Here is a 25,553-nt window from a genome sequence, read left to right on the forward strand (position 1 = left end):
ATAATTAGTGGATAATAGCAGACAACCATACATGCTACACTGAAAGAAACATTTGTTCTTGTAACAGATTGTAAATATGGATAATAAACGAAAAGCATTTGTTTTTCCCTTTCTCCCTTTTCTCCCTCTTTCTCTCCCCCTCTCCTCCCTATCCTGTACAATTTGAGAATAAAAAGATCTAGAATAACAAATATACCTCACAAAGGTAGTGTACCTTCAGGCTTTATAATGACTTACTAAATTTTTAAAAGAAGGAATAATCTACAGCATGCACAGTCCGTGCATAGGTATCATAGGCTGCATAATACCTCTTATTACAGTCACCCTACCTCAGGTGATTGTGATGTGTAGGACCAACTCTCCACTCTGTTGCAATGGTTTTATACTAATGCACATCATCAGAAGTAATCTGAATGATTATCAGCATCTTGTGGTCATTCTACAGCTGCATTCAGAGTCATTCACTCTTACTTTCTTCTTCATTTCTGAGTACACGATGGACAGAAGTTTCTCTTGTTGTTGCTCTTCCTCTCCTTAGGAGTTTGTTAGAGGTGCTAGGTTATATTCTAGTTACTATTACCTGCTCATGGCACCAAATAGACAGAAGCAGCCTTCTGTTGCGTCTGTGAGATTTACTTCTTGGGACTCTGATGCACGAGTGCAGCAAATCCTACTGCACTACGACAAGTTTCTGTCCATCACTCTGCATGAACTATCTCTTCATCAGCATGGGTGCCAGGACAGAATATTTACCTGCATCTCAGCTACTGCAGTGTTTCACATGTATAGAATCTCAGATCCTCCTTTTTTATGCTTTTCAAGGAATATACCAGCCTGTGAGCTCAGATGGCCATAAGGAACAGGCAAATTTTTTGTTGTATATAACAGTAAAGTCAGGCAAGGAGTTGGGACAGGCATCGGTCCTGGCAGCCTGCAGCAGCATCCATCTGCCGGAAACCTCAGGGTACAGTTCTGTATTACAGCTAGGACAGTCTTGTATCGGAGTGCTGCAGTAGGCTTTTTCCTTTTTCCTTATTTTGGTTCTGGGATTTTTTTTTAATTGTATTTTTTTATTGTATTGTATTTTATTGTAACTTCAGGGTGAGACTGTTCATCCAATTTCATCCAAAGGAAAACTCTTCTTATGAATTTGTTTCTTAATTGTTTGCAGAGTGAATGTTATGCTGAATCAGCCAGATAAATAGACTTGTTGTTGATGGATCAGGTATCAGGGAAGTGGCCATGCACGCAGCTGGGATTAGTGGCAGTGACGGAGCACTCACATTCAGATCACTTCAGCCATAATGTGAAACAAATGCAGTCCTATCCTAGTCACTTTCACAATGTGGTCTCATGAAAACTTTGGTCCTTATACAAGTGGTACCACTACCATCCTGAGCAATACTACTCCCAGTTGCTTGCTCCCAGTCCCTTGTTTCCACTGCCATGAGCACCTTTGCTTTTCTGGTCCTTCAATGAGCCAGTTCAGGGCACTAAACCAGCAGGAAAATATTTGTATTTTTTATAGTATCCCTCTGCTGATACAAGAGTTGTCATACATTTGATAAACCTCCATTATCCATGAATCAGGACAAGTCTTTTGCCATGTATGACAAGAGAACACATGTGAGTCCATCTCTCCAAGGACCTATCTGTGCAAGTAGCCATTGTCCTGAGTACAGTCTTGTTACACATCTGGAAGAGTTTCCTGCCTGTGATTCGAAAAATGCCTGCTATAATGGAAAGATATTAACCAGGATTTAAAAGAAAAGAATTCTGCTTGTGCCTCATTTCTTTCTCTAACCCCTCAACATTTCTTCATTATAATTTTTTGGTGTCTTAAGGATTTTAATGATTTATTTCCTTTTATTTGTCCATGTTACAATAATTTCTCCTTTTTTATCTCTGGTGTTTCAGTTGCGATCGAGCTTAGAGCTTGGCCAGGACATCCTGAATGAGTGCCTTGCAATCCAGCCCCTCCAGCCAGCCCTGTCACCACGTGATGCTGCAGATAATACCATGGAACACGCCCCAGGGCCTGCTCACAGTATTTACTCAGGTATAGAAAAAGACAGATAAACAGCCTGCTATATTATTGCTTACTTAAGATTAGAATGATTTTGCAGAGTAAGATGTACTCTAAAATCCATATCTGTCTCATGTATAAAAAGAAAAAAGTATAAAGTATAAAAACAACAAAAAGATAGATTTTGAACAGATTTTTACATGCTTTTCAAAGGGAGGCAGGACAAATTGTATTTCATCCATGAAAAGACCTACTGTGACAAAGAGCAATTTTTTTGCTCTATAGGCATTTGGCTTTTGCTAGCAATTCACTTCTACTGTTCCTTGTAGACATCTTGAATTCATTAAGCTTCATTTAAAATCAAAGGAGCATTTTCCTCTTCCTAATTCATGGATCACATACCAGTTTGCCAGTAGATCTACCTTAATGAACTTAAATGCTGCATTATGAGCTCTCATATTATGACTATAAATAAGCCAGTAAACGCATTTGTGGTATAAATGTGATAATGCTATTTTATTGTTTCAGCTAAGTATCTGAGATTTTTATATTAAAATACCTAACTCTGTCATAGTTGGCTAAATGTACAATTGTTCACATTTCAGCTAATTTTGAAACACTTGATAAGTTATGAGTGATAATACATCCCAAAGCTCAAGACAACGATGGGCAGGACATTAACATTTTTTAAGGCAGTATTTTAGTAGCTGTAAAGACATCTGTTTTAACTTTCAGGCAGAATGTATTACATCTTCTAGCAGTTCAACTTCTAATTGAGAACCAGATGTAGGAAGTGAAAGAATTGGGTGTTATGTGCAGTCCTGAAAATGACATTATATGAAGTGGCCACTTCAATAAGTGAAGTGGTTTTATTTTACTGAAAGGCTTGTAAACGTATCAATTCTGTGATATGTTTTTGTCGAGGCTGCTGTGAGCTACACACTAGCTGGTGATGATGTAGGTTCATATGACAAAAATCAGGAAATTTAAAGCTGTGATTGACTGTACCCTAATTTATAAAATAGTTGGTTTTACTTGTATGCTGTTAACTTCTTAATGCCTTTGAGTATAGGCCGAGTGTGGCATCTGTTATTTGAAAACTAAAGGAAATTTCAGATTTTAAAGATACTATTTTGGCCGGGGAACCTCTGGCGACATGCTGTTGGTTACAGTTCCTAGTTTTATATTGTACTATGAGAGGGAGTTGGATAGTGAGGAATGTTGAGATTTAAAGAATTATTTACTGGCAATACCCAATATAATGCGCAAACTGAGAGAGAATAAAAGAATCAGCTTTTCCTTTTCCTTTCAAGTCACTGGACAGGATGGAAGCTAGGTGTGGACGGTGTGTCAGATGAGCTGACACCAGGTTTTCAGAAATTGAGGACATTCTCACAGGAGATTTCTGCTGGAATCTGTTGAGCAATCAGCTGTTTTATCAGTGTAGCTTCCAGACTGTGATTAAGTGTCAAACTCCAGCCGCTGGGTCAATCCACCAAGACTGACAGCGGCTTGAACACACTGCTGCCCCATGACTTGTCGGGATCCTAAGCCAAGTAAAGCTATTGCCTATAGCCAGCCCTTAGCTGGCAATTGTCTGCTCTCCTCATGACCCATATACTGCTTCTGAGACTGTGGCATTACTTTTTGTAATCTCATTCATGCCTTGTCTTTCAATACTTGGGGTTTACAGCCCTACTAACTATCGACATTCTTTGATACAATAATTTATTTTGGTCTTTTCTTACTTACTTTCTTACTGCTTCCTATTGTGCAGCAATTTTTATAGCATCAGTCAACATACTTTTATCAGCATTAATTTCTCTGTAAGTAATAAACTGCTTTCCCTTACATATGTTCACATCTATCCATAACTTGCCAAATTTCTTGCAGTTTTATTCGATTGTGTTTTTTCACATCAATTAACTGATGGTATTATGTCAGGTGTAGATAAACCCATGTCACTTCATTTTGACAACCACCCAAGCCCTCTGAAATTAATTGTTTTGTCTTGTCAGGACTGCTACAAAATAATATACTATGTGAATAGGTGAGATAACTCCAGCAAGGAGGGAATTATTTTATTGAAATAGCAACGTAAAAATTACTCACACCCCAAGTAGAGGAAAGCAAAACATACGAAAGCTAAAGTGTCCTGCCTTAGAGAAGCTACCCTTCAAACTTCTCTGAAAACAACATTTTTTCCAAATCTAATGAAAAACTTTGAGACTTTTCTGAAAAATAAAATACGTAACTTCTATTGGGAACTGTAGAGACAGCATATTAGCTGAAATGTGGCTGTGCTACTTTTCAATTAGCATTCTTCCAATGCTATTAAATCGAACTTTTCTCTCTTGAAGTTTACTTTTCTTATAGTTCATGCACATTTAAAGCAGAGGCAGGTTTTATCCTTTCCTAAGAGATTACAGAATAAATGTTTGAAAGCAAACTATTAGAAAAGTGTGAGAGATGACAGAAGCAGACATTTAGATGCTAGTCCATTTCCACTTACCAAAGTACAACAATGCCTATAATGATGAGCGTTTCTCTGCACTGTTAAAGTTCAGAATCTACAAACACAGATCTATTTTCATGAAATACAACAATAATCTTTTTTACTAAGTATCTATTACTTAAAGTTAAGACTGCATAAATGTTTTTTCTTGTGTCCTTTGTGAGTTTATAAAAGAAATCTGAACTGAGTATAAACTTATTAATACAGTGAGGTAACATGACAGATCCTTCGCTTAAAACTAACACAAAATTACATTTACAGGTCTACAGTTAAGCAAGCATACATACTCTTCTAAGGATAAGCATAGTGATATTTTGTAAAACAGAAATTCAAACTCTATTTCTACTGAAGTGCGAAATTTCTGGTATCATCTAGGTTTTAATTTTTAAAAATACATAGGCTTTTGGGTTTATTCAGTTCATGGAATAAAGATGTAAGGAATTCATTCATAGTAAGAATATATGGTTGATATTTTTTCTACTATGAAATCATATCAACTGGCTTTCTGTAGTGCAATCTAGAATCGCTAAGGCTGAAATAATCATAAATAATGCAATACAAAAAAAAAAGTATTTTGACTGTGTTGTTTGGTTAAAACTTGACCGTTTAATATTTAAGAATTAACCAGAATCTGTCATTCATTTATAAATAGTTACTGAATATCACACTCTGCTCTGCTCCAGAGCAAGCAAACAATATTACTAAAGCTCGTCAAGGGCATGATTTTCTTTGTAAGTTGGAAATTAAAAATTGCATCAGGAAAGTTACAGAAGGTTTTGCAATTCTAAGTGTATTTGAAATAATGTCTTACATTCCAGTACTGTGAAACTTTGACCTAACTACTTTTATGCCTGTGCTTAGTATATGCTTTACTTAAGTAACACTTTCCTTTGTGTGGGTTTTCTTTTCCAATGAAATAGTACTGAGCTAGGTGCTTTACACACATAATAAGAAATCCATTCCCAAAGGAGATTATATCGAAGTTAATGTTAGAGCAGTAGGTAGATACAACAGGGAGGTAGAGGATAGAGGACTCATACGGGAAAAATGAAAGGATTTCATTACAGCAATTGTCCCAGTGAGTCAGCTCCCGTACCATTAGGCACCATGGGCAGTGTGGGAGATGTCTGAGGAAAAAGCAGTCTGTTAAAGCTGGCAGCCTGGGGAAGTACTTACAACTCATTACTGGAAGAAAAAAAAAAGAATGAGAAGGAAGAACTTGAGAAAAATGGAGCGAAAAATGGAGTTTTATTTGATGCATAGGGAATGGATGCAAAAGTGGAGGTGAAGTAGGACAACCAGCAATTTAGAGGATCTCGTAACCTTTTTGGCTGAATTTACGTATGACATACATATCCAGAACTCCTCCTAAATGTGATGTAGGACCATGCACACATTATGAGGGGCTGAAAAGTATTAATACTATTTTCTTACCTATTTTAAGGAGGTAAGATATTTTCTTATAGGTAATATATATATTATTATATATATATAATATATATTATATATATATATAATAATATATATATTTTATATTATATAAATATATATATTTATAATATTTATATAATATTATAATATATATAAAATATATATTATATATATTAAAATTATATATAAAATTATATATATAATATATATTTATTTATATATTATATATATACTTATCTATATTTTTATATATATAATATATATATATTATATTATATATATATAATATATATATTATATATATAATATATATATAATATATATATAATATATATATAATATATATATTATATATATAATATATATATAATATATATATAATATATATATAATATATATAAAATATATAATATATATATTAAAATTATATATATATAATTATATATAATATATATATTTATTTATATATAATATATATATTATATATATATAATATAATATATATTATATATATAAATATATATATTTATATATAAAATTATATATATAATATATAATATTTAAATAATATTATATAATATTTATATAAATATTATATAAAATATATTATATTATATATATATATATTATATATATATAAAATAGGTAACTATTTTCTTACCTATTTTACCTATTTTAGTTTATTTCCTTTCAGACTTGTCCTTTTATTCACCAGTTTTACTTCTGACTTTATAATTTCCATTTTGAGACAGCTTAATGGTTGTCCAAAAATTGGTGTAATGGTTGGGTTCACATTGTGAAGAAGAGAACATTTACTGATGAACTTGTACAAACATTGTAAGCGACAAGGCAACTGCACCATTTATGGTTCCTTTCTTCGTGATGAGACAGAACCTCAGAAACTGCAATCAACTGGAAGAGGATTGTCTTGAAAGGCAAGGATGTGATGTAAAGATGACATGGCAGGAACTACTTTAAATTCCAATCCAAACTCCACTTTATTGCTTCAGGGATTTTATTATTTTTTAATCCCAGAAACTACAGGAGTTTCCAGGATGTCCACCTTTCTCCATTAATAATCAGTCCAGCTGCCCATCAGTGCAAGTGTCCAGCAACAAAAATAGAAAAAGTTTATCACGTCTAGCTAAGAAAAAAGAACAAAGGATGTTCAAAAACCAGAATCACACACTTTTTCGTATTTATATTATAGGCTACTTTGGGAATATCTTGGGTAGCAATAGGGAGGCCTTTAGCAAGCACCATTTCACCATTTTTATCAGAGGCCTATAATTACCAATAAACTAACTGAGATTTTTATTCTGACTCAGCTGGTAATTCTTCATTGACTTTCTTAATTTTCCTCTCCTATTTTATGAGGTGTGGAATAGTGGAAAAGATTCTTAGTAGATGGTGTGTTCTTTTAGACAGTTTTTACATGCGGAAGATCTTTACCACAAAACCAACTATGTTCTAAGCATTTAGATTTCTAAATATTTGAAGTAAGGGATCTCAAAAGACAGAGACTGATTGAACAGGTCTCCAAATGACGAGACTGGATTACTGTACAAAGTGCTTTCCTAGACTTGTTTTCTTCTTCTATCCAAATATCTTGAGTGGGTGGACTTTGTAAACTTTCCAGCTTTCTACCTCCAGTAGTTGGATGACTCCAGTATCTCTGATCTGCCGCAGAACATCTGAAGAAAGAAGTAGCAACCATCAATGTAAATGGGCCATGTGACAGACCCACTTTGGAGACAGGCTTATTATCTTCATAATGTGGTTGTGACTTCTGTTCTGCTTCTTAATGCAAGGTGGCTTCTTAAGTTCCACACACACTGGAGTCTTCAAATTTACAGACAAGCTGGGCAGGATCAAGATAACACAGCCAGCATGTTTTACATTTGCTGGGCTTACCACTTATGGCTCAACACAGCACATCCCCACATATTCCTGGTCACGAAATCCTGTAGGGAGATAGGGGCTGCCTAGAGGAGGTGAGAGGGGAGATTACATGGAGGCGATGCTCCCAAGTGCCAAAAGCATTTCACGTTTTTTCCTTCTGTGCATTAGGAAATCACTTGTTCACAAGGACCACATAAATATTCCTTGTAGAAATGGAAAGTTAAATATAGTAATTAAAAAAAACACTGTTGCAAATGCATGTATGTAATTTTAATTGACTGAGCTACAAAATGAAACCTTCACACTGTCTTATGCTGTATGGAAAGAATTCTCAGCTCTATTCCAAATTCCTGCTGGCAGTGGTAAGAGGAGAGGTATTTTGGGGGCACAAATAGATTGACAGAGTGATGATTTGAGAGTAATAAATCCAAGATAGTAAATTACACCATTTTTGGTAATTTGCAAAGGGGGCGGTGATTCTTCTGCATTTAAAAAATGTTCTAGGAATTATGGGTTTCTAGCTCCATTTAAAAAAAAAAAATATGTCAGGCTTTGGATTCTATAGCTTTTTAAATGCTACTTTTCTGACATTTTTTTTAAAGGAACCTTATTCAGAATCTGTTTTTTCTCTTCCAACCACCTGATTGTTCCTATGCATTATGAAAACGCGTGTAAATTTAACTTCTCATAGAGAGGGCTTTGCAGAGATATTCTCATAGAATCTTCTTATGTATTGATAAATTGATTTGTGATGAGACTCCAGAAATGAAAACATGGCTCCTCCCTCCCTGTTGCTGAAACTTTGTGGGTGTAACCCAATCCAATGTTCACATTCATGACTAGCAGATTATATCCGTCTTGTAAATTGTGGTGTCGTTTGTAGTTTGGGCTTTTTAAGGGACACAGAGGAATAGCATCAATAATTCTTTGGGGTATTTTGGTTTGGTTTGGTTTCTTTTCTCAGAATATCTGAATCTTTTAAAAATTACTTTAAGTGTGTTAATTTATATTGTATTGATAGAGAGAAGCCTTTTTGCTAAGTAATACTTAAACTTAATTCTGCATCTTTCTGTGTGGATTTACCTGCTGGTGTCAGTGAGCAGGCTGGTTGGAGTGAACATTTGTTCAGTTTCATACCATTCAAATCAGGTTTCAATAGAATCAGGCACTGAAAAGACATTCCATTGTGTAGATATTTCCTGCCAGCACTGAGCAAGCAGCTTACATTTAACAGATAAACTACTAGGAAAGCTTGCCACAGCTCGTGAGAAAAACTGCTACCTAGTAGTTTCTTAAATAGGATCCAAAGTTTTCTGTCAGTCTCTTAAGACTAGCTCCGCTAGGAGAATGTCCTGTCACTGACAATATTTGTTGACTGCCATAGGTCTGTAGACTGCCAATGGCTGACAATGTTTCCCCTCAACTCATATTTAGAAGATTCAGGTAGTAGCTTGGACCAATGCCGTGTCCACGCTAGGAAGTTTTAATAGTAGCTTTTCCAGTGGGAAGCAGCTGCCAGCATTGCAGTTTCACTTCATTGGGTGCCCACAGAGGTGGTTTTGTCAGCACAGAGCCTCTACCCAGCGAGAAGCTGCACTGAGAAAAGAGGTGTTGAACTGCACGTGAGTGTTACATAGTCTCCCACACCATCATTCATGGTGCTGCTCTTGGAGGCTTCATTACAAGGCACTGTGGGAGCCCAGGTACGGTCTTCTGTTGTGTTGTGATCATTTAATGTACCATCTGTGCAGGAATAAATTTTTGCAGCTAATATGTATGCTTTTTCTTCCTTAAATATCATATCTGTCCCTCTAGTCCCTGCCATAGATAGCTCTTACTTTACACTGTGTACTGTGTCTTCATTGGAAACAGAAGAAAGTATAGAGAAATTGCTGGGAAGCTCAGCAAAAAGGTCCTACAGTAGCAGATACTGCTACGATGGTGAATATTGCAGTGGCCTTTAGGTTGCTCAAGCTCAGAGAAAGGAGAGATGGTTGCCTGTGCATGGCTGCGGATAACCTTTTCCCAGGGACAGAGGCACCAGGTCTTGTGCAGTACTGTGGGAACTTGTGCTAGTACTGCAGCCTGGATGAGCTAGAAATATGCAAGCACAACTTAGAAAATGCCTGCCTAAAATCCTTACCATGGTTGTGACAGAGAACAGCTATGACAGGGAAGAACAATTCTTGCTACCTTATGCTGGGAACCCAGTCATAGTACAGCCTTTTTACACCCGATCAACTACAGCCTTGAAGAAATTTATTTTCAACTCAAAGATCACAGTACTGGGAAACTAAGTCATTGTATTTTCTTACACATTTTGATGTTTTTCTAATGGAAAAATGCAATTACTCTATTTTTGCAAGAAATAATTTAGGTGGTCTCTGGTTTTATTTAGATGATCAAGGTTGTCCCTTGCAATGTGCTGATTTGCTAAATATTCTCTCTGCTTATTCTGGCAGAATGTGCATTTGATTGCTTTTTCTATATTTTCATCTGTGCTGCATGTAAGCATAAAATAATAAATTCAAAAGGTCATTCTTTTGTTTTCCCCTCTGCATTTGTCTTGATGCTAGTCTGAGAGACAGGTATGGAGAGAGTGATTTTTGAGGTGCATGAGCAAAGTGAAGAAACAACAAAAACTACCTTCCCTTGTCTTAGGAGGGGGTTCTTCCTCAGCCCTTAGTGAGTTACTCTGCTGGCTTTAAGTGCTGTCTCATCTCCCTCTGATACCTGCATCCTCTGTACCTCTGTGTGGGATGCCTTCTACTCTCAGATGTTTGTTGTCACTTGGGTTTTGATTAAGAAGCTCTGGTCCATATAAGAATAAGTAAACAGTAGAGGTTAATGCCAAGGCAGCCGCAGGCAGTTTTTTTGGTCCTCCTGGCCATGTGGTAGGGCAGCCTCCACTCCTCCAGCTTTGACCACCAGTGAGGCTCATGCCAACTTTCCCTAAACTTTGATGTTACCTCTGCAGCAGATATATTAGATGTTTTTATTCACAAACTGGTTTCCTATCTGTCATCTTGCACTGTCTGTCATCTCCACCAACTGAAGGATGTCCAGGACTACTCTTTAATGAGGCTACAGTATAATTAAGCTCCTGAGCCTTTCCTTAATTCTGCCTTAGCCTGGTGAATATCTAGTGTGTCACAAGGGCTGGTTTCTGAGCATGAATAAAGGCTTTCCAGAAATAGGCCGAGGGCTTGGGAGATAAGATGGACTTTTCTCCCTTTTAATCTTGGGTAGCAACACTCAAAATTGTGACCTGTGAAATAATTTTCTTGAAGATGGATCTATGGTGGGGTTACTCGAAAAGTAGTGTTTGTTCTGCTAGGGCTGCAATATCCGTGCAGGTATTTTAGCCTAGAAAGATCTTTTATCAACGACAATGCCCTTTGGGGAACTGGTTTAAATTCTAGGATTTTATCAATACCTTTGAATCATTAGCTCCAACATATTCACTAGCATAATGTAAGTTTTATAGGTAGAATTTTATTCTGTAAATTAGGCCTAAACAATACTATTTTATAAGGAGACTGGTAGGTATGACAACTAAACAGTGAGACATCATTTTCACGTTGAAGACAGCCTATCTAATTCATTCTCAGGGTTCATAAAATATCTAAGAGCATGTATTTGGCTGCCATTCAACATCGACATAAGCTACTTGACACAGATGTTGGTGAAAATAATTGAGTAACTGGATTTTTAGAGGGATTTGGTAATCAATGTCTTACCTCCTGACTGCCTGATTTAAAAAACTTCTGAAAATCAGGTTACAGGATTTGGGGTCACCTGATTAGGACACTCGAAGGAAGTCCTGTTTTGCTTTTAGTTTAATCATTCAGAACCTTTCCCTATTTGGAATGTATACAAGAGCAACCTCATAGAAAATTATGAAACTGTTAATGCTAGTTCAAAATTTTTGTACGCATTTCTGGGGAATCTGGGGCAATAACAGCAGTATCTGCATTTAGGTTAACCTCTTCAAGAAATTTGGGATTTTTACAGCTGAGGTAAAAATGTAGAAAATATTTCACTATTTACAAAACTGTGCTTTCTGTTCACTAGCTTGAAAAAAATACATGTCGTAGGAAGTATTTGCTACCACGTCTACAACAGGAAGCTATAGAAGATTTGTGGCCTTATTCAGACAAAATTCCCAAGACAAGGAGGACAGCTATGTCATGCCTGGTTTTACAAAAGTGTCATTTGGGAGCAGCAAGGATTATTTAGTTATTTCTATGTGGGGTTTTTTGTTCCTTTCAGACAGAAAACAACATTTGAGAAAAACCAGTTAGTTGCTAAGAATTGGCACTACAGCTTTAGGGGAGTGTTACCCATTAGTATTTGTTCAATTCAATTTGTTCAACCTGCCTGATGAGGATTATTTCTCTCCTTTTGCTTTCAGCAGCTGTGTTCCCCAGCACACAGACAAGTCGAAGTGGAAGAGCAGCTGGGGCACTGTCCTTGTCGCACCCCAGCAGCCACCCCTCTCCAGGACGTAACATACAGGGTAGTCCTCTCCATCTTCCCGGGCAGTTACCTCTTCTCTCAGCTGTGGACTCAGAGAGGTAAGACCAGCCCTTGCTTTTCCCATCCTGAGCCTGGAGCAGGACTGCCTTCAGAGCTACCAGGATGAGTGGAAACAGAGTTGTCGGTGTGCAGAAAGTCACCAGTGGCAGCCCCTGGGTAACAATTGCTCTGGGTATGGGTTTACTAGGGTAAGGAGAGGTGAAAAGGACTCTCATCCCCACCTGGAGAAGGAGGCTTTCCATCCGTCTCCACTTCAGGGCCTTCCCCCAAGCCCCTCTTGGTCTCCACCAACGACCGAGCAAGGAAGGTTACTGGGTGGGACACTAAACTTCAGAGGAGCCCAGCAGTACCTTACAGAAATTCATGTTTCTGTTTACTTGTGGTAGGAGAGTCATATTCTGCCAATATTCTCTCAATCCTAAGTACTTTGCAGGATAATGAAAGAATTTTTAATTCACTAATTGGAGAGCTTGATTTATTTTATGCTGGCTAGGTACAAACCCCTTGACGTATGTTGTTGTCATGATTTTAGATATTTCAGTGATATGAAAGCAGGTTGCTTGGAAGTGGTTTAATTTTCTTGTTTATATATTCCCTAAACTACTTTCAGCAATCTTTCAAATCGCTTGTATAGTGTGTGGTATTAAAGATTTCCACGTAGTTCATTGAACCAGAAGTCTACCAGATTGCAAGACTGAAGAGGCCTAAGCAAATAGGTTTTCAGTGGAAAAGTCAGGAAGATACACCATCACAGAGAATAATGAATTCTTACTGTATGTATAGGGATACTTAAACATTACTTTGTTAATCTCCCTATTTTTCAGTAGTCTAAGTGATAAATTGCTGTATTCCATTGATGTATTTCAAAGTGTTTAATTTGCTTGAGTGGCAGAAATGCCAGTAATTTGGAGAGCACGAAGGGTCCAATTATAAACCTGAAAAGAACATTCACTAGATTTCAATTACTGATTAAATGAGCATAATTTCTTTGGAGGAAAGCAGTACTCACTCTGCCTTGTATCAGGAAGATGGAATAAGATGATGGTTCAGAGAAGTACTTTCAGTACAGGTGAAAGTACTTTTTGATTTCAGACTGCACATATGAATTCAGCCAGTTCTGGAGCCACTGGAAGTAGTTGAGCTTTTTGTACACTGGTCTGAGATGAAACTTGCCATTTCAAGATCATTGGAGCTTATGTAGTGGTCCTGACCTTTTTGCCTTGCCCTGGCTCTGGTCCTGTGTGCAAACTCTTGGGCTGCCCATGCTCTCTTGCCTGACCCAGAAGCTTTTGCTTCCCAGTATAGTTTTCTCTCCAGTGCCTGAACTGTCCAACATCCATATCCAGCAATTGCCAGAGCACAAGGTGACAGGCAGGGACAGATCAATAGTTATTACAGGTATTGCCCGTTTCTGAGGCAGTTGCTGGTGTAGGACCATAGCAGACACATTTAGAGTATGACTTAACTCATTAAGTCCTTGAATGCATTACAGACTTTAGGATACTATAGTACTCTACAGAATAACAATTACAAAAAGCTGGTGTGATACACTCCTTACTCATATGTTAACTGTATACATGCTCTCTAAAAAGGCTTTAAGTGCTAATTCCCATACCTGGAGCTACTTTGGGTTAAAAAAGTGCCAATATCTTCATTTCGATAGTGGGACAAATAGCAATTTAAATTCAGAAAAGAAAAAAAGTATTACAGCAATGCTGGTTTGGTTACAGAACATATAGTACAAATTAAGGGAAATGTCTGAAAAAAAACTTGATGCAGAATCTGCATCTTGAATCTAATACAATCCACTCACCTAGGGGCCCTGCATGTAGGCTGTCATTTACATCACTTCATGGGAGTGATGATAGCTGTGAAAATGTGAACTGAACAAACCAACACTTAGGTATACAAAGTGCCAGAGACAGTGTCTTTGAAAGGTGTGAATCACCCTGTATCTCAAACCTCCTCATTAAGAGGAGTGCAGGATTTAGGGGAGCAAGCAGAGGATTTGTTCCCCCCGTGCTGTGTGGTTCCTGAGGCGCTGTGCATGCCTGGGGTCATTGCAGAGGTAGGACTGTCTCACCAGCACCCACCCCTGTGATAGCCTGCATTTGTTGGACTCAAGCTGATCCAAGCTGGACTGGCTGCTTTGGTGCCTCTGGGGCCAGTCATGTGCCCCATCTGTTTTGGACAGCAGAATTTCAGTGCTCCCCTAATATGAAATATTGCAACTGTTCAGTGAAGGTGCCAAATTATAGTGGTAACCAAAAGTATATGTATTAAAGACAATACGTACTTGGCTTCCTTTTCACTCATTTTTGTAATAAAAGAAGACATGGACATTCAAGGAAGCTGAAAAAGCAATCTAATTAAAACCCAGATAAAAAATTTTGCTTTTATGTGGCATAGTTAACACGTGCAGCTCAGTGCCCCAAACCTGATGGTGCCAAATGCTTGAAATTATTTTTTAATTTTTTATTGGATTACCCAATGTATGCATTTTGCTTCTTAAGGCTTGCTTTTGTGCAAAAAGTAGCCTTTTAACTGATGTGAGATCAGAACAGAATTTTTCATTTGGGCTTGGTGTTCCAGATGATTTTTCACCTTCCTGTGAACCAGAGCTAGTGGTGTGTCCCTGAAGCGTGACACGTCCTGGTTTGACAGGAATTTCTAGAGACTGTAAAACTGGAAAGAAGGACTTCAGGCTGAACTGTTCAGTTTAGCATTACTGTAATGCTATAATAAGGTCTGCAACAGTACTGCTTTTTGCTTATTTAAGAGTGTGGTTATATTCCTTTCATGCTTTTGCTGTAAAATAATAAGTAGGTCCAAGCCAGACTTCCAGAAGCAAAAGCCTCTGAGTAGTTCTAACCAAGGAGTCAAGACATCCAATCTTGATCCATATTACAAAGCCCTTAGTACTTAGCATATAAGGGACCGCCTTGAAAAAAGTCTTTAGTTGAAGACCTTAACAGTGTGGTTTTGAAATCAGTACAGTGCTTTCTTTCCAGGCTTCGGACTTTTCAGAGGATTGTCTGCTAAGACATTACCACTTTTTTTGTTAGTGAGCAAATGACACATATAAATGACAGATGCTAAAGAGTGGTGGTAGCAGCAAGTCTAACCCTGAACCTGAGCCACAGAATCATAGAATTATAGAATCATTTAGGTTGGAAAGGCCTTTGAGATCATCTAGTCCAACCATTAACCTAGCACTGACACGTCCACCACTAGACCATGTCCCTAAGCACTAAATCTACATGTCTTTTAAATAACACCAGGATGGTCATTCAACTGCTTCCCTGGGCGGCCTGTCCCAATGCCTGACAACCCTTTTGGTAAATAAATTTTTCCTAATATCCAGTGTAAACCTCCCCTGGTGCAACTTGAGGCCATTTCCTCTTGTCCTACTGCTGGTTACTTTGGAGAAGAGACCAACACCTACCTCGCAACAACCTTGTTTCAGAGCTGACCTAGCAAAGCTTGGAATTTTTGTCCAGCCTGTATCCACACTTCTTCTTTTTCCCAAAGGCACTCTTTTCCCCTTCTTCGCATTTGCAAGAAACTCAGGTCTGTAATACAGTACAGCCACAGAAGATGCTGAGAGAGGTGTTGAAGTTATATATCTCTGTCTCCAGGGAATCTGTTTGTTGAGGTGGCCGCTCACAGCTTCCTTCCTTAAATACCTCTTTAAATTCCACTTAAATTCTCCTTTCTTCCTTTCACCAAAGAGCGTGTGGTGCTGGTCAGAGGGGCTGTTCTTTCTTCCTGCCATGCCTTCTTTTGGCTAGGTGGGCACTGGTTTGATCTGAAACACCAGTTCCTGTGTTCCCAAAGCTTGTGCATGAAAAGGATTTTTATACACTTATTAATGGCTGAAAGTAAGGATATAAAATTAAAGTCTACTGGCCCATGTAGTCTATTCCCCTGAGACACCACGGGGATAGAAACCTGCTGTGGGATCATTGCTGTGCAGGGTGTGAGACAGAGCTTGACGAGTTCAAATTTGCAAATTCGAACAAAACTACAGACAAAAATTTTGGTTTGTGTTGGCCAAAGTGTTTCTGTTATGGGAGAAGATTCCCTTCCTTTAAAAAAAATGATTTGCAACAGCAAATTGTTGGAGAGAAACATGTCGTATGATAGGTAGATAAAAAATAAAGTGTTTTGATATTTTGGTCAAATGAATGCATTCATGACTCTTGGGGAGAACATTTGATTTTTCAAAATTGTGCTTGGCAAAAGCTATGCTGTCCTTACCAGCGTTTTTAAACCATGTTTATTTGATTGTCATTGATAGCTAGCTGGACTAACTTACAGTGTAATGTGTTGGGTTACAGAATACTGTATTACAACAGAACGTTTACCCCACTGATAGTGGACTGAGGAGCTGCAAAGTCACTAGCATACAGCATAAAGTGTGCAGCCAAACCAAAATTTGTGAGATCACAGCAGAATGACAAGGATGTTTAAAGCAGAGAACAGAGACATCACCCCAGATTTTCTGGTTTTGCCTGGAAATACAAAGGCAATCAAGAGGGAGCAAGTATAGATTGTTCCTCACTTAACATTGTCAGAAAGTTCAGCACTTTACAGGACGCTGGATGGAGTGTCAGCCTCCACACACTGGAGACAGCAGCCTGCTACGGGGCGCTTATGGTTTTGTCCTCCGTCCAGCCAAAAATTCAACTGTAATAAGATGAAAGCCTGATCTTCTGGCTGTGCCAGCTACATAACATCTAGATATGTTCCCAAACTGTTGCAGCCCAATAAAAAGAATTAGATCTCAGCCAATTAATCGAGCAGCAAATAAATTGTACTTAAAAATTGTTCAAAGAAAACTATAACCTCTGAAGAAAAAAAAAGACCAAAGTTTTCAGCTTTAATGTTTCATTTTCATTTCAGAAGCATATTGAAAGCAACCATAAGGATTGATATTGTCTAAATGATGGCACATGCTTTACTTTTCAGTGGAAAGTTGAGGAAAAGCAAGAGAATAAAACTACATCTAACATAGCTGCATAGTTTCCATCCCAAATAATTCCTCCTGGTAGCATTTTGTGCCACAGTGTAGCATGGATTAATATAGGTAAACTATGTCTTCTCCTCTTTCCTCATTTATATGCAGATGCAGTTTCCTTTCTTTTCAATATATTTTTAACAAATATTTAGTTGCAATGAAAATACCTTATTTGCTGTTCTCAAACAAAGAAAATATTCCCTTCACTTACTATTATTACTACTATAGTACAATATGCTGTTGTCACTATTTTTGTCATGCTGCTAGACCCACACAGAATTTATTTGAAATTGTAGAATAATTGGAATTAACTTTTTTCCCCAGTAAACTACAGGTTTAGTGAATCACAGAATTTGATGTAATATGAAATAATGATCTTTTGCTATATTTAGCAAAAATCAACTTTTTTTTTCTACAGCTCTGAAACAGTACAAACAGGAAAAGCTAACCCTCTAGGGATATGAAATTGTCAGGGCTGTTGTCCTGCAACCCAAATGATTATTTAGTATTTGGGTTTTTAACATATTTGTTCTGTTAAAAAGAAAAATTGGTTGTGTCAGACATTTTTAATGTAATCTGGCTTATTTACTAAAAGGCAGTAAAAAGTCTTAAATCCTGTTTCCTAGAATAGATTAGCAGCTCTCAAAGATTTGACAAAGTTTATTCCCTTTGAGTACAAAAAAGGGTCAGAGCAAGTTTACTGTCACAGTTTTCTTGGGTTTTTTGTTTTGTTTTAAGTAAATTTGCCCTTACAGTTTGTTCTGGTGATTGAAAGTAATCTTTATACCCACATTTGAAATGTGCTTTCTGATATCTTATGAATGTGGCCACACAGGAAAGAGAACTTGAGGGAGAGAAGAAAGCCAGAAGCATGAGGGCAAATTCATGGTACCATTAGTGCTAAAATAATATTTCAGAAATTTTATCTCAGGTGCCAAATCAATGTGACTGGCTACCAAATTACAGTTGTTGTTTGGTGGGTTTTTTTTATGACTGTACACGATTTTTGTCTGCATTTTGAAATTTGAACTCTTGGGTGTTACTTCTTTCTACCATATGTACATAGGTATATGTACATGTATATGCATACATAGTTATATATACATATATAGCAATTAGGTTAGCTACTTCTTCCAGATTTCCTCACAAAGAAGATATGTAACTTCAGCTTTCCTTTGTTGTAGTGGTTCACACTTCTAAGTCTATCTTGCAATCAATCATTCCCCAGTTCTGCCCTCAAAATGCTGGTCTCCCATCCTTCCCACGCTTCTTGCTTCTGCAGGGTGAGGTTTTAGGCATTGCGGGAGAAGGACAGAAGAGCAGAAAGATTTGGGATGCTGCTTTGTGCTCTTTCTGTTGCCCTTTACCTAATCTCCTGAAAAAAGTCAAGGAAAACTCAGCTTCTTGTTGCAGGTTGGAGTTGCTATTCTTTTTCAGATGGTGGGTAAGTGAAGCAGGCAGAGTCAAAGGGGTTTCCTTTTAAGATGGCACTGAAATCCATGAGAGACCTGGAATTTTTCTTTGTCATCAGGCGCTGGCTTCAGTCTTGGACCAAATGTCCTGCTCTCCCTTCTCCCCTTAGGATGGGGAGCTGGCTACTTAGCTACAGAGCGCTCTGTGGAGAGGATGCAGGTGACAGATCTTTGAGACATCAAGCAGTGAAGTTGGGAGAAGCCCACTGAGAGATTCCTGTATAAGCACAATGTCCAGTATTGCTGGGCCAGTCATGTATTTCATGAGCTTCCTGCAGCTAGGAGTGTGAAATCAAATGAAAGACTGCCAGCCTAAAAGAACAGCAGCCAAGATAATTTGAGCTGATGAGTCTTTCAAATTCCCCTGGAAAAAGGGAAGCACCATCAAAAAGCCGTAGTCAGACAGAGCTTTGAATGGTTATTCTCTTCTTGCTTTCCTTGCTTCCAATCAGCTTGAACAGTGACAACTTGATATCACAGTTACTGTACCTGCCTCCACTGTCTTGGATTGCCGTGGCAGTTCTGCTTCATGGGAATTTTAACAAAAAAGGGTTTCTCTACCACCCAGTTCTTGGTATTTTCTCCACCTACAAAAATAACTCCTTCATCCCTTTGATGCCCAGACAGTTCAGCACAACCAGTTCTTTAATCAAGGAGTCTCAAAGCACTTGAAATTCTAGGTGAAGAAACACCTTGAATATATCCTTACTACAGAGACATAAAAGGCTGTTTCCCCACAACACCAGAGAGTCATTTACAGATGGCCAACCATGCTAAAATAAACTATACGTATAGTTATAAATACTATATAAATACACTATTTATACTATATAAATATACTGTTACTATTAGCTTTCCTCTTCCCTTCCTTTTCCACACATTGCGTAGATTGTGCGTGTAGTTTACATTTGGGCCAGCTCCAGCCAGCAAATGCCAGAGTATGGAAAAATTGTAGAGCATGAAAAATATTTTTTCCATGTAGCCGTGACCAGAACTAGTCATTAACAAGACCCCTATATATGTGCCATTTTAACTAATCTCATCAAAAGAGGTAAGCTCTGGTAACTTTGTCATCTGTCTTGCTTCCTAACAAATCTCGTCATTCCCCAGCAGGATACTTTTTCCTAGCTACTTTTAGAAAGGGAGAGGCTGCTTGATGGCTCCAGAAATGTTCCTGCTCTGATTTTGTGTCCAGCAAGCATAGGGAAAGGCACCTTTCTGCAAATCTAGCTGGTTCCTGATTGCATCGGCTCCAGGACTTGGCCACAATTCTTGATCGCAGTTTCTGAGTAGTTATAAACTGGTCCTGATTATTTCAGGAATAAAATTAAATTTGCAGTTCCCCCAGTAACACACTGTGATTTGTTCAGGGACAAATCTGGACTGTGACAAGTCCAAGTTTCTCTTTTGTTAGGCAGAAGAGAAGTAAAAGTAGATAACTATAGCCACCCATATGAGTAAGCCAGGAATTCATGAAGTGATTCATAAATCATTATAAAGACCACTAAAGTCTACTAAAAAGGAGTCCTGTCTGGCTGTACAAAGTAGTGCATTATTATTGGGATTATTTTTTGGATGTTAAATCAAATGTGAAATCTCTAAAACTGTGCTTTTCACTTTGCATTTTGGAAGGGATTTTTTCTCTGTTGTTCGCTGCTGGTTAAAACCATTTTTTCAGAGATTAGTTTCCACACAAGAGTTTTGAAAACATACAGGATGATATTCCATGATTTTTAAAATAATAGTAATAATAAAAGACTGTGCATTGGTCTTAATCTCTGGTAGCAAATAACAGTCTTTCTGTGTGAGTGCTACACTAAAATCTAACTCCAGTCCTTACTCAGGAGACACATAAGCAGGTAGTTGTAGGACTTTTTAAAATCTTCTGATATTTTTATCACAATATAGCTAGTGATTTCTCTTTTTAAAAAAAATTATTCTCTAGTATTATTGTGAAATATATGCATGCTTTGTTCTCTTCCTCCCTACTATGTCTTAAAGTCTACACTGCATCAGTTATCTGGAACAATAAAATATATGACACAGTAAAGACTCAGTGATTCAATAGTGACATCTTTATTTCCTCCATCTATATAGCATATATGAAGTAATATATATGTTTATGAAGTTCATACCAAATCAACCAAAGACCATCCAAACCCTATTTAATATGCCTAAAAATGCAGTTCTCAGAGAAAACTGAACAGGCAGTAAATCATCCAAAGTTCATCTTGACACTTGTTAAACAACTCCAAATGTAAATTATGGATCTACAAGAAATGTAGTAAATAGATTTCAAATTAAGTCAAAATCACACCAATAATGTGAGGCAGATACTGATTCTGAGCTGCAGCATAAAAGATCTCAGGAGTCTTGGATTTACATGCAGCTATAACTTGATGATGACCCCATCCAGAGGTGTTCTATAGTGCTACTACCACAGTTGCACCTTCCATTGTATTCAGGGTGAGTTTACAGTTTCTTTACACTTCTGCAGGAAAAACATTCTTTATTGCTAGGTTTAAAAAAAGTCATCTTGTGTATTGAAGTCCAGTCTCAGAAGAACAGGGACCAGATCCATGCTTTAGGATCCTGGCAGACTGTGCTAGCTGCAAGTGCTAATCCCTCCTAGCAGTAGCTACCAAGCACACCCACCACAGAGAAGGGTAGGTGGGTGTTCTTGCTTGGCACAGACTTGCAGCTTGCTTTTAGGAGTGGAGAGAGGCTGATCTCTGACAGGAATATGACATCAGTTTTCACTCACCCTCTTGCAGAAGTACTCTGGCTCTTTTTTCTTGACCTTCTCGGCTCTCCACATTCTCCACACGAAAGTGACCCTGAGCCATTCCTGAGCCCAGGCTGACTAAACAGATCCCACTGGTCTAGTGGGTAGTTTGATTATCAGGGGCATGGACCAGAGCTCTTATAACCTCAGCTTTCCATCTGCAAAAATTACTGTAGCACCTATTTGTAATGTACTTGGAGGTAAGCAATTTTAAGGAAACGTAGCAAAAAGTTATGCAAAGTCTGTAAAACCCTTGTGTAAAATCCTCAAAGTAGTGTATATCCTTGTGGTGACAGCAGTGACAGAGCTGTGCAAAACATACCACTGAAATGATGAACCTCTGTGGCAGCTGCACCACCAGGTTTGGTCTGAACGGTTCTCCTCCTCTGCCAGGTTTGTAAGTTTATACTTTGAGTCCAGATCAACATTTTGATGTGGTCAGACTCTGCCCAACTGGAAGTGATTTAACATTTGCCTTTATGTACATTATAATGACTTCAGATCGTTTATTTTCAAATAGCTTTATGTTACATACAAAAATTCCTATAACTTGAAACCTGGACATGAACACGAACATGAACCTAGTATCTAACTCCTCTGTGTCCAGTGGCCAGAACTGACCACTCACTTCCAGTGAGGAAGGACAGCTATTTATTGACACAGCCTTACTGTGAGACAGTTGGCAATGCCTCAGAAATCAGGCCTCCTGTGAGGTATCTCCTCCCATTACAACTTAAGGCCACCCACAGAAGCTGAAAGGAGTTTTCTATTATAAGGGTGCAGTTCAGCCTATTAATTTCCCAGTTGTCAAATCTAATGTCACCATTTGAAAATACATCTTCTCTGCATCTGTGCTGCACACTGTTCTTTTGGAAGTCTACATCAATGCAAACTGCTAAACATTATATTGATCTAAGTAAAGTAGAAACAATCTTTAGCTCTTACCTGTTGGGGATTTTACAGCTTTGTTTTTCTGAACTCCTAGGTTTGTTGCCCCAGCTCCTTCTCCTCACCACATCAGTCCCCAAAGAATTTCAATTCCACATCACATGATGCAGAGACGGACTCCACAACCTCCTCACCTTCAACAGCCTGCAGGAATGCCTCTAAAGACATACGAGCCAGCAGCAAACCCTTCTTTTCAACCAAATAGCCTCCACATCCAAGGTAAGAAGGAAGGATCTTCATCGCTGATCTTAGCTATTTGTTACTGATGCTTGGCTTCAAATTAAGTCCATCAAGGGCTGGCACTGGTATTCTTAAGGCACTTTTCCTTTTTAAAAACTCTAGGAAGTAGCTTTCAGGACTCTGCCTTCAGACTTCCTTAAAATTCTTAGCTTAGGTTATTGTAATTCATCTTAATATGGAGTTACAGGTTTCCCTTCAGACTGATTTTTAGAGCTGTTGTTGAAATGGAACTGCAAATAATTCTGTGGTGGCCTCTGCTTTTAATTTTCTAATGTTATGCTTCTAATCCCTCCTAACTTTACACATAAAGCGTTACCAGGTTTTCAAGAGGTGGAATATTTTTCTCCCTTGCACTTGAGGAGTAATGGAGACCATTTCTTTCATTAGCATACACATCTCTTACAGCTGTGTTCCCACTTGCATTATGTAAACAGCTTCTTCAAAACCTCTCTCTCTGTTTGTTCAATCAAGCATAAACTTCTGTAGCCAAGAAGAAAATTAACAGCAGCTGAAAACAATGTTGGGTTGTTTGTTTTGGTTTTTTTTCCTAGCTGGTGTGGAGTCTGAATGGTAATTACCTTAACATTTCAGAAATGTGTTGACAGCAGTAATGCTGTTTCCTCTCAACTGTTTAAATATATGGTTTGCCATATTTACATGTGCAAGGTACATAGCACATTGCACTTTCATAGGCCTTGGGATTCTCCTTTTTCATCGGGCTCCTTGAGAATTATCCCAGTAGATATCATAGGAAATATCTTGAGAAAACTGAGGCTTCTCTTATTTTATTCCACTGATGGAAGCAATCTCTCTAGGCAAGGGGATGAGGCAGGACACTGAGGCATCTCCCAGAGTTCATGATTGTGAAGGGGAGAAAGGAAGGTGCAGTTCTGTTTTGTTCTTCTTATCGTACTAGACCACAAGTGAGCAGGATCTGAGCCAGGCACTTTTCTTCCAGGAACTGGTAATCCTGTACAGCACTGTTTAGGATTAGAAGAACATGGAATTTACCAATGGATATAAACAGACATTAAGGTCTCTCTTCCTGCCTGGAACAAAAAAATTGTCTTTGAGTGCATAGATGGCTTTACCACCCTCTTCCTCTCATGGCCATGGGAGCTTCAGTAATTGTAGAAGCTGGGATCACAAACAGTTGCTCCAAAGTTGAACATTTTTCAAAGAACCCTGTCTCTCAGAGGCTCACAGATCACCTCAGATTAGTTGCTACTCTACACAGGACTGGCACTGGATGGTGCAGCTAGCTCCACATTTGCTTAGGCATCTTCTCTTCACCAGAGTGATGCTACTGTGTTCCCATCTCCCCTTCCTACAGTTCAAAGAGGATTTAAAGGACAAAAGACATAGGTCATTAAAACCATTACAAGAAGGCCCAGTGGAGATCCTCATCTGTGCGAATGACATATATGGACTGAAGCCCCATTCCAGATCTGAATTTAAGGTAGTGGATCAAAAGATGGATAACCTCATGGGCTTGGACCTTAAACCCATACCTTACTTAGTCCCGTGTTAGCATCACAGTGTTTGCCTCCCTGACCTAGGAAAACCTGTGATGAAAATCGACATTGCTGACAGGAATTATATACACATAGATATCAACTCAAAGTTGCAATTGTAAATACCTCTGCACTTAAAACTGGTAGGATGACAATGTGGGCTGAACTCCATTTTTTTTTAAGTATCGAATGATACAATACATTGTAATAGAATAGCCATATTTGGGTATTAAATGTTCTTTCAAAGACTAAGTACCCTGTTGTCGCTATAAGAGGTATTTTGTCAGAAGGTACTCCTTCCACCTTAAGCACAGCTACACTGAAAGCTTTGTTTGTCCTGTGTGCCTGAAAGGCTTGCCTAAACGGCTTGCCTAAACTCTCCCTCTCAAAAGCAAATATTTCAAGAGTTCATGGTCATGTTTTCCCAGCAGCAATACAAAGATTGCCATCTTCCTTGGTCACATCATTATAATGTAGAAAAACACCACAGAGTTATCTCAGCAGCCTGGACTAGTTGGTACATAAGAAGTGTCTGTGGGAAGCTCTGTTTGTTTCTGTCTCCTGCAGTTCATAACCTGCCTTTCATGATTTAAAGTGCTGTAGCTATAGCCCCTTCAGCTCAGCCCACTACCAAACAATGGTGACATTTTTGTCTCAATGGTAAGTTGTCAACTCCATTTAAATTGGCTGTACTGAGGAAGAAAGCGTTTCATTGCCCAAAAGCTTTTTGGAGAGAACGAGTTCTAAACAGACTCCCTTACTGAAAGCCTGAGCATCTTAAAAGCTCATCGAGATCTCAGAACACTATCCTTTAGAAAGAAATTATGTAGGAGATCCAAGCTGACAAGCCTCTTACATCTGATAGCTACTTTTATTGTGAAACTGCTTTTTATTGGAAGAACTTTGCCTACAGTTCGGATTTCATTATTTGTTCTGAGTGATTTTCAGCATCAGATACCCAGTAATGTCAGAGAGGGCTTTGTATTGCCTTGGTTAATAGTATATAATAGACTAAATATGCTCGTTCCTTCCTCTTGTAAAATTTACAATTTCCTTTGCTGCCTGGGATGTTTGGAAGTGATGATGTTAGACGACTCACTGAGCTGCAGAAGTTAAGCTCTTTTTTGCCTTTTATTGGACTGTAGTATCTTTTATTGGATT

General features: G+C 38.1%; 1 protein-coding gene across 2 annotated transcripts in view; it reads left to right on the forward strand.

Moving 5' to 3' along the window:
- GLIS3 (GLIS family zinc finger 3) overlaps window positions 1-25,553 on the forward strand; it is a 177,939-nt gene that overhangs the window by 140,823 nt on the left and 11,563 nt on the right. The window contains exons 7-9 of one of the 2 annotated variants that reach the window (XM_075078828.1): window positions 1,918-2,059; window positions 12,289-12,451; window positions 22,676-22,857. In XM_075078828.1, the coding sequence (XP_074934929.1) occupies window positions 1,918-2,059; window positions 12,289-12,451; window positions 22,676-22,857 (487 nt within the window). The remainder of the gene's footprint in view (window positions 1-1,917; window positions 2,060-12,288; window positions 12,452-22,675; window positions 22,858-25,553) is intronic. The other variant, XM_075078827.1, reaches the window with a different exon arrangement.

The sequence above is a fragment of the Phalacrocorax aristotelis genome, chromosome Z (assembly GCF_949628215.1).
Source record: "Phalacrocorax aristotelis chromosome Z, bGulAri2.1, whole genome shotgun sequence".
Lineage (NCBI taxonomy): Eukaryota > Metazoa > Chordata > Aves > Suliformes > Phalacrocoracidae > Phalacrocorax > Phalacrocorax aristotelis.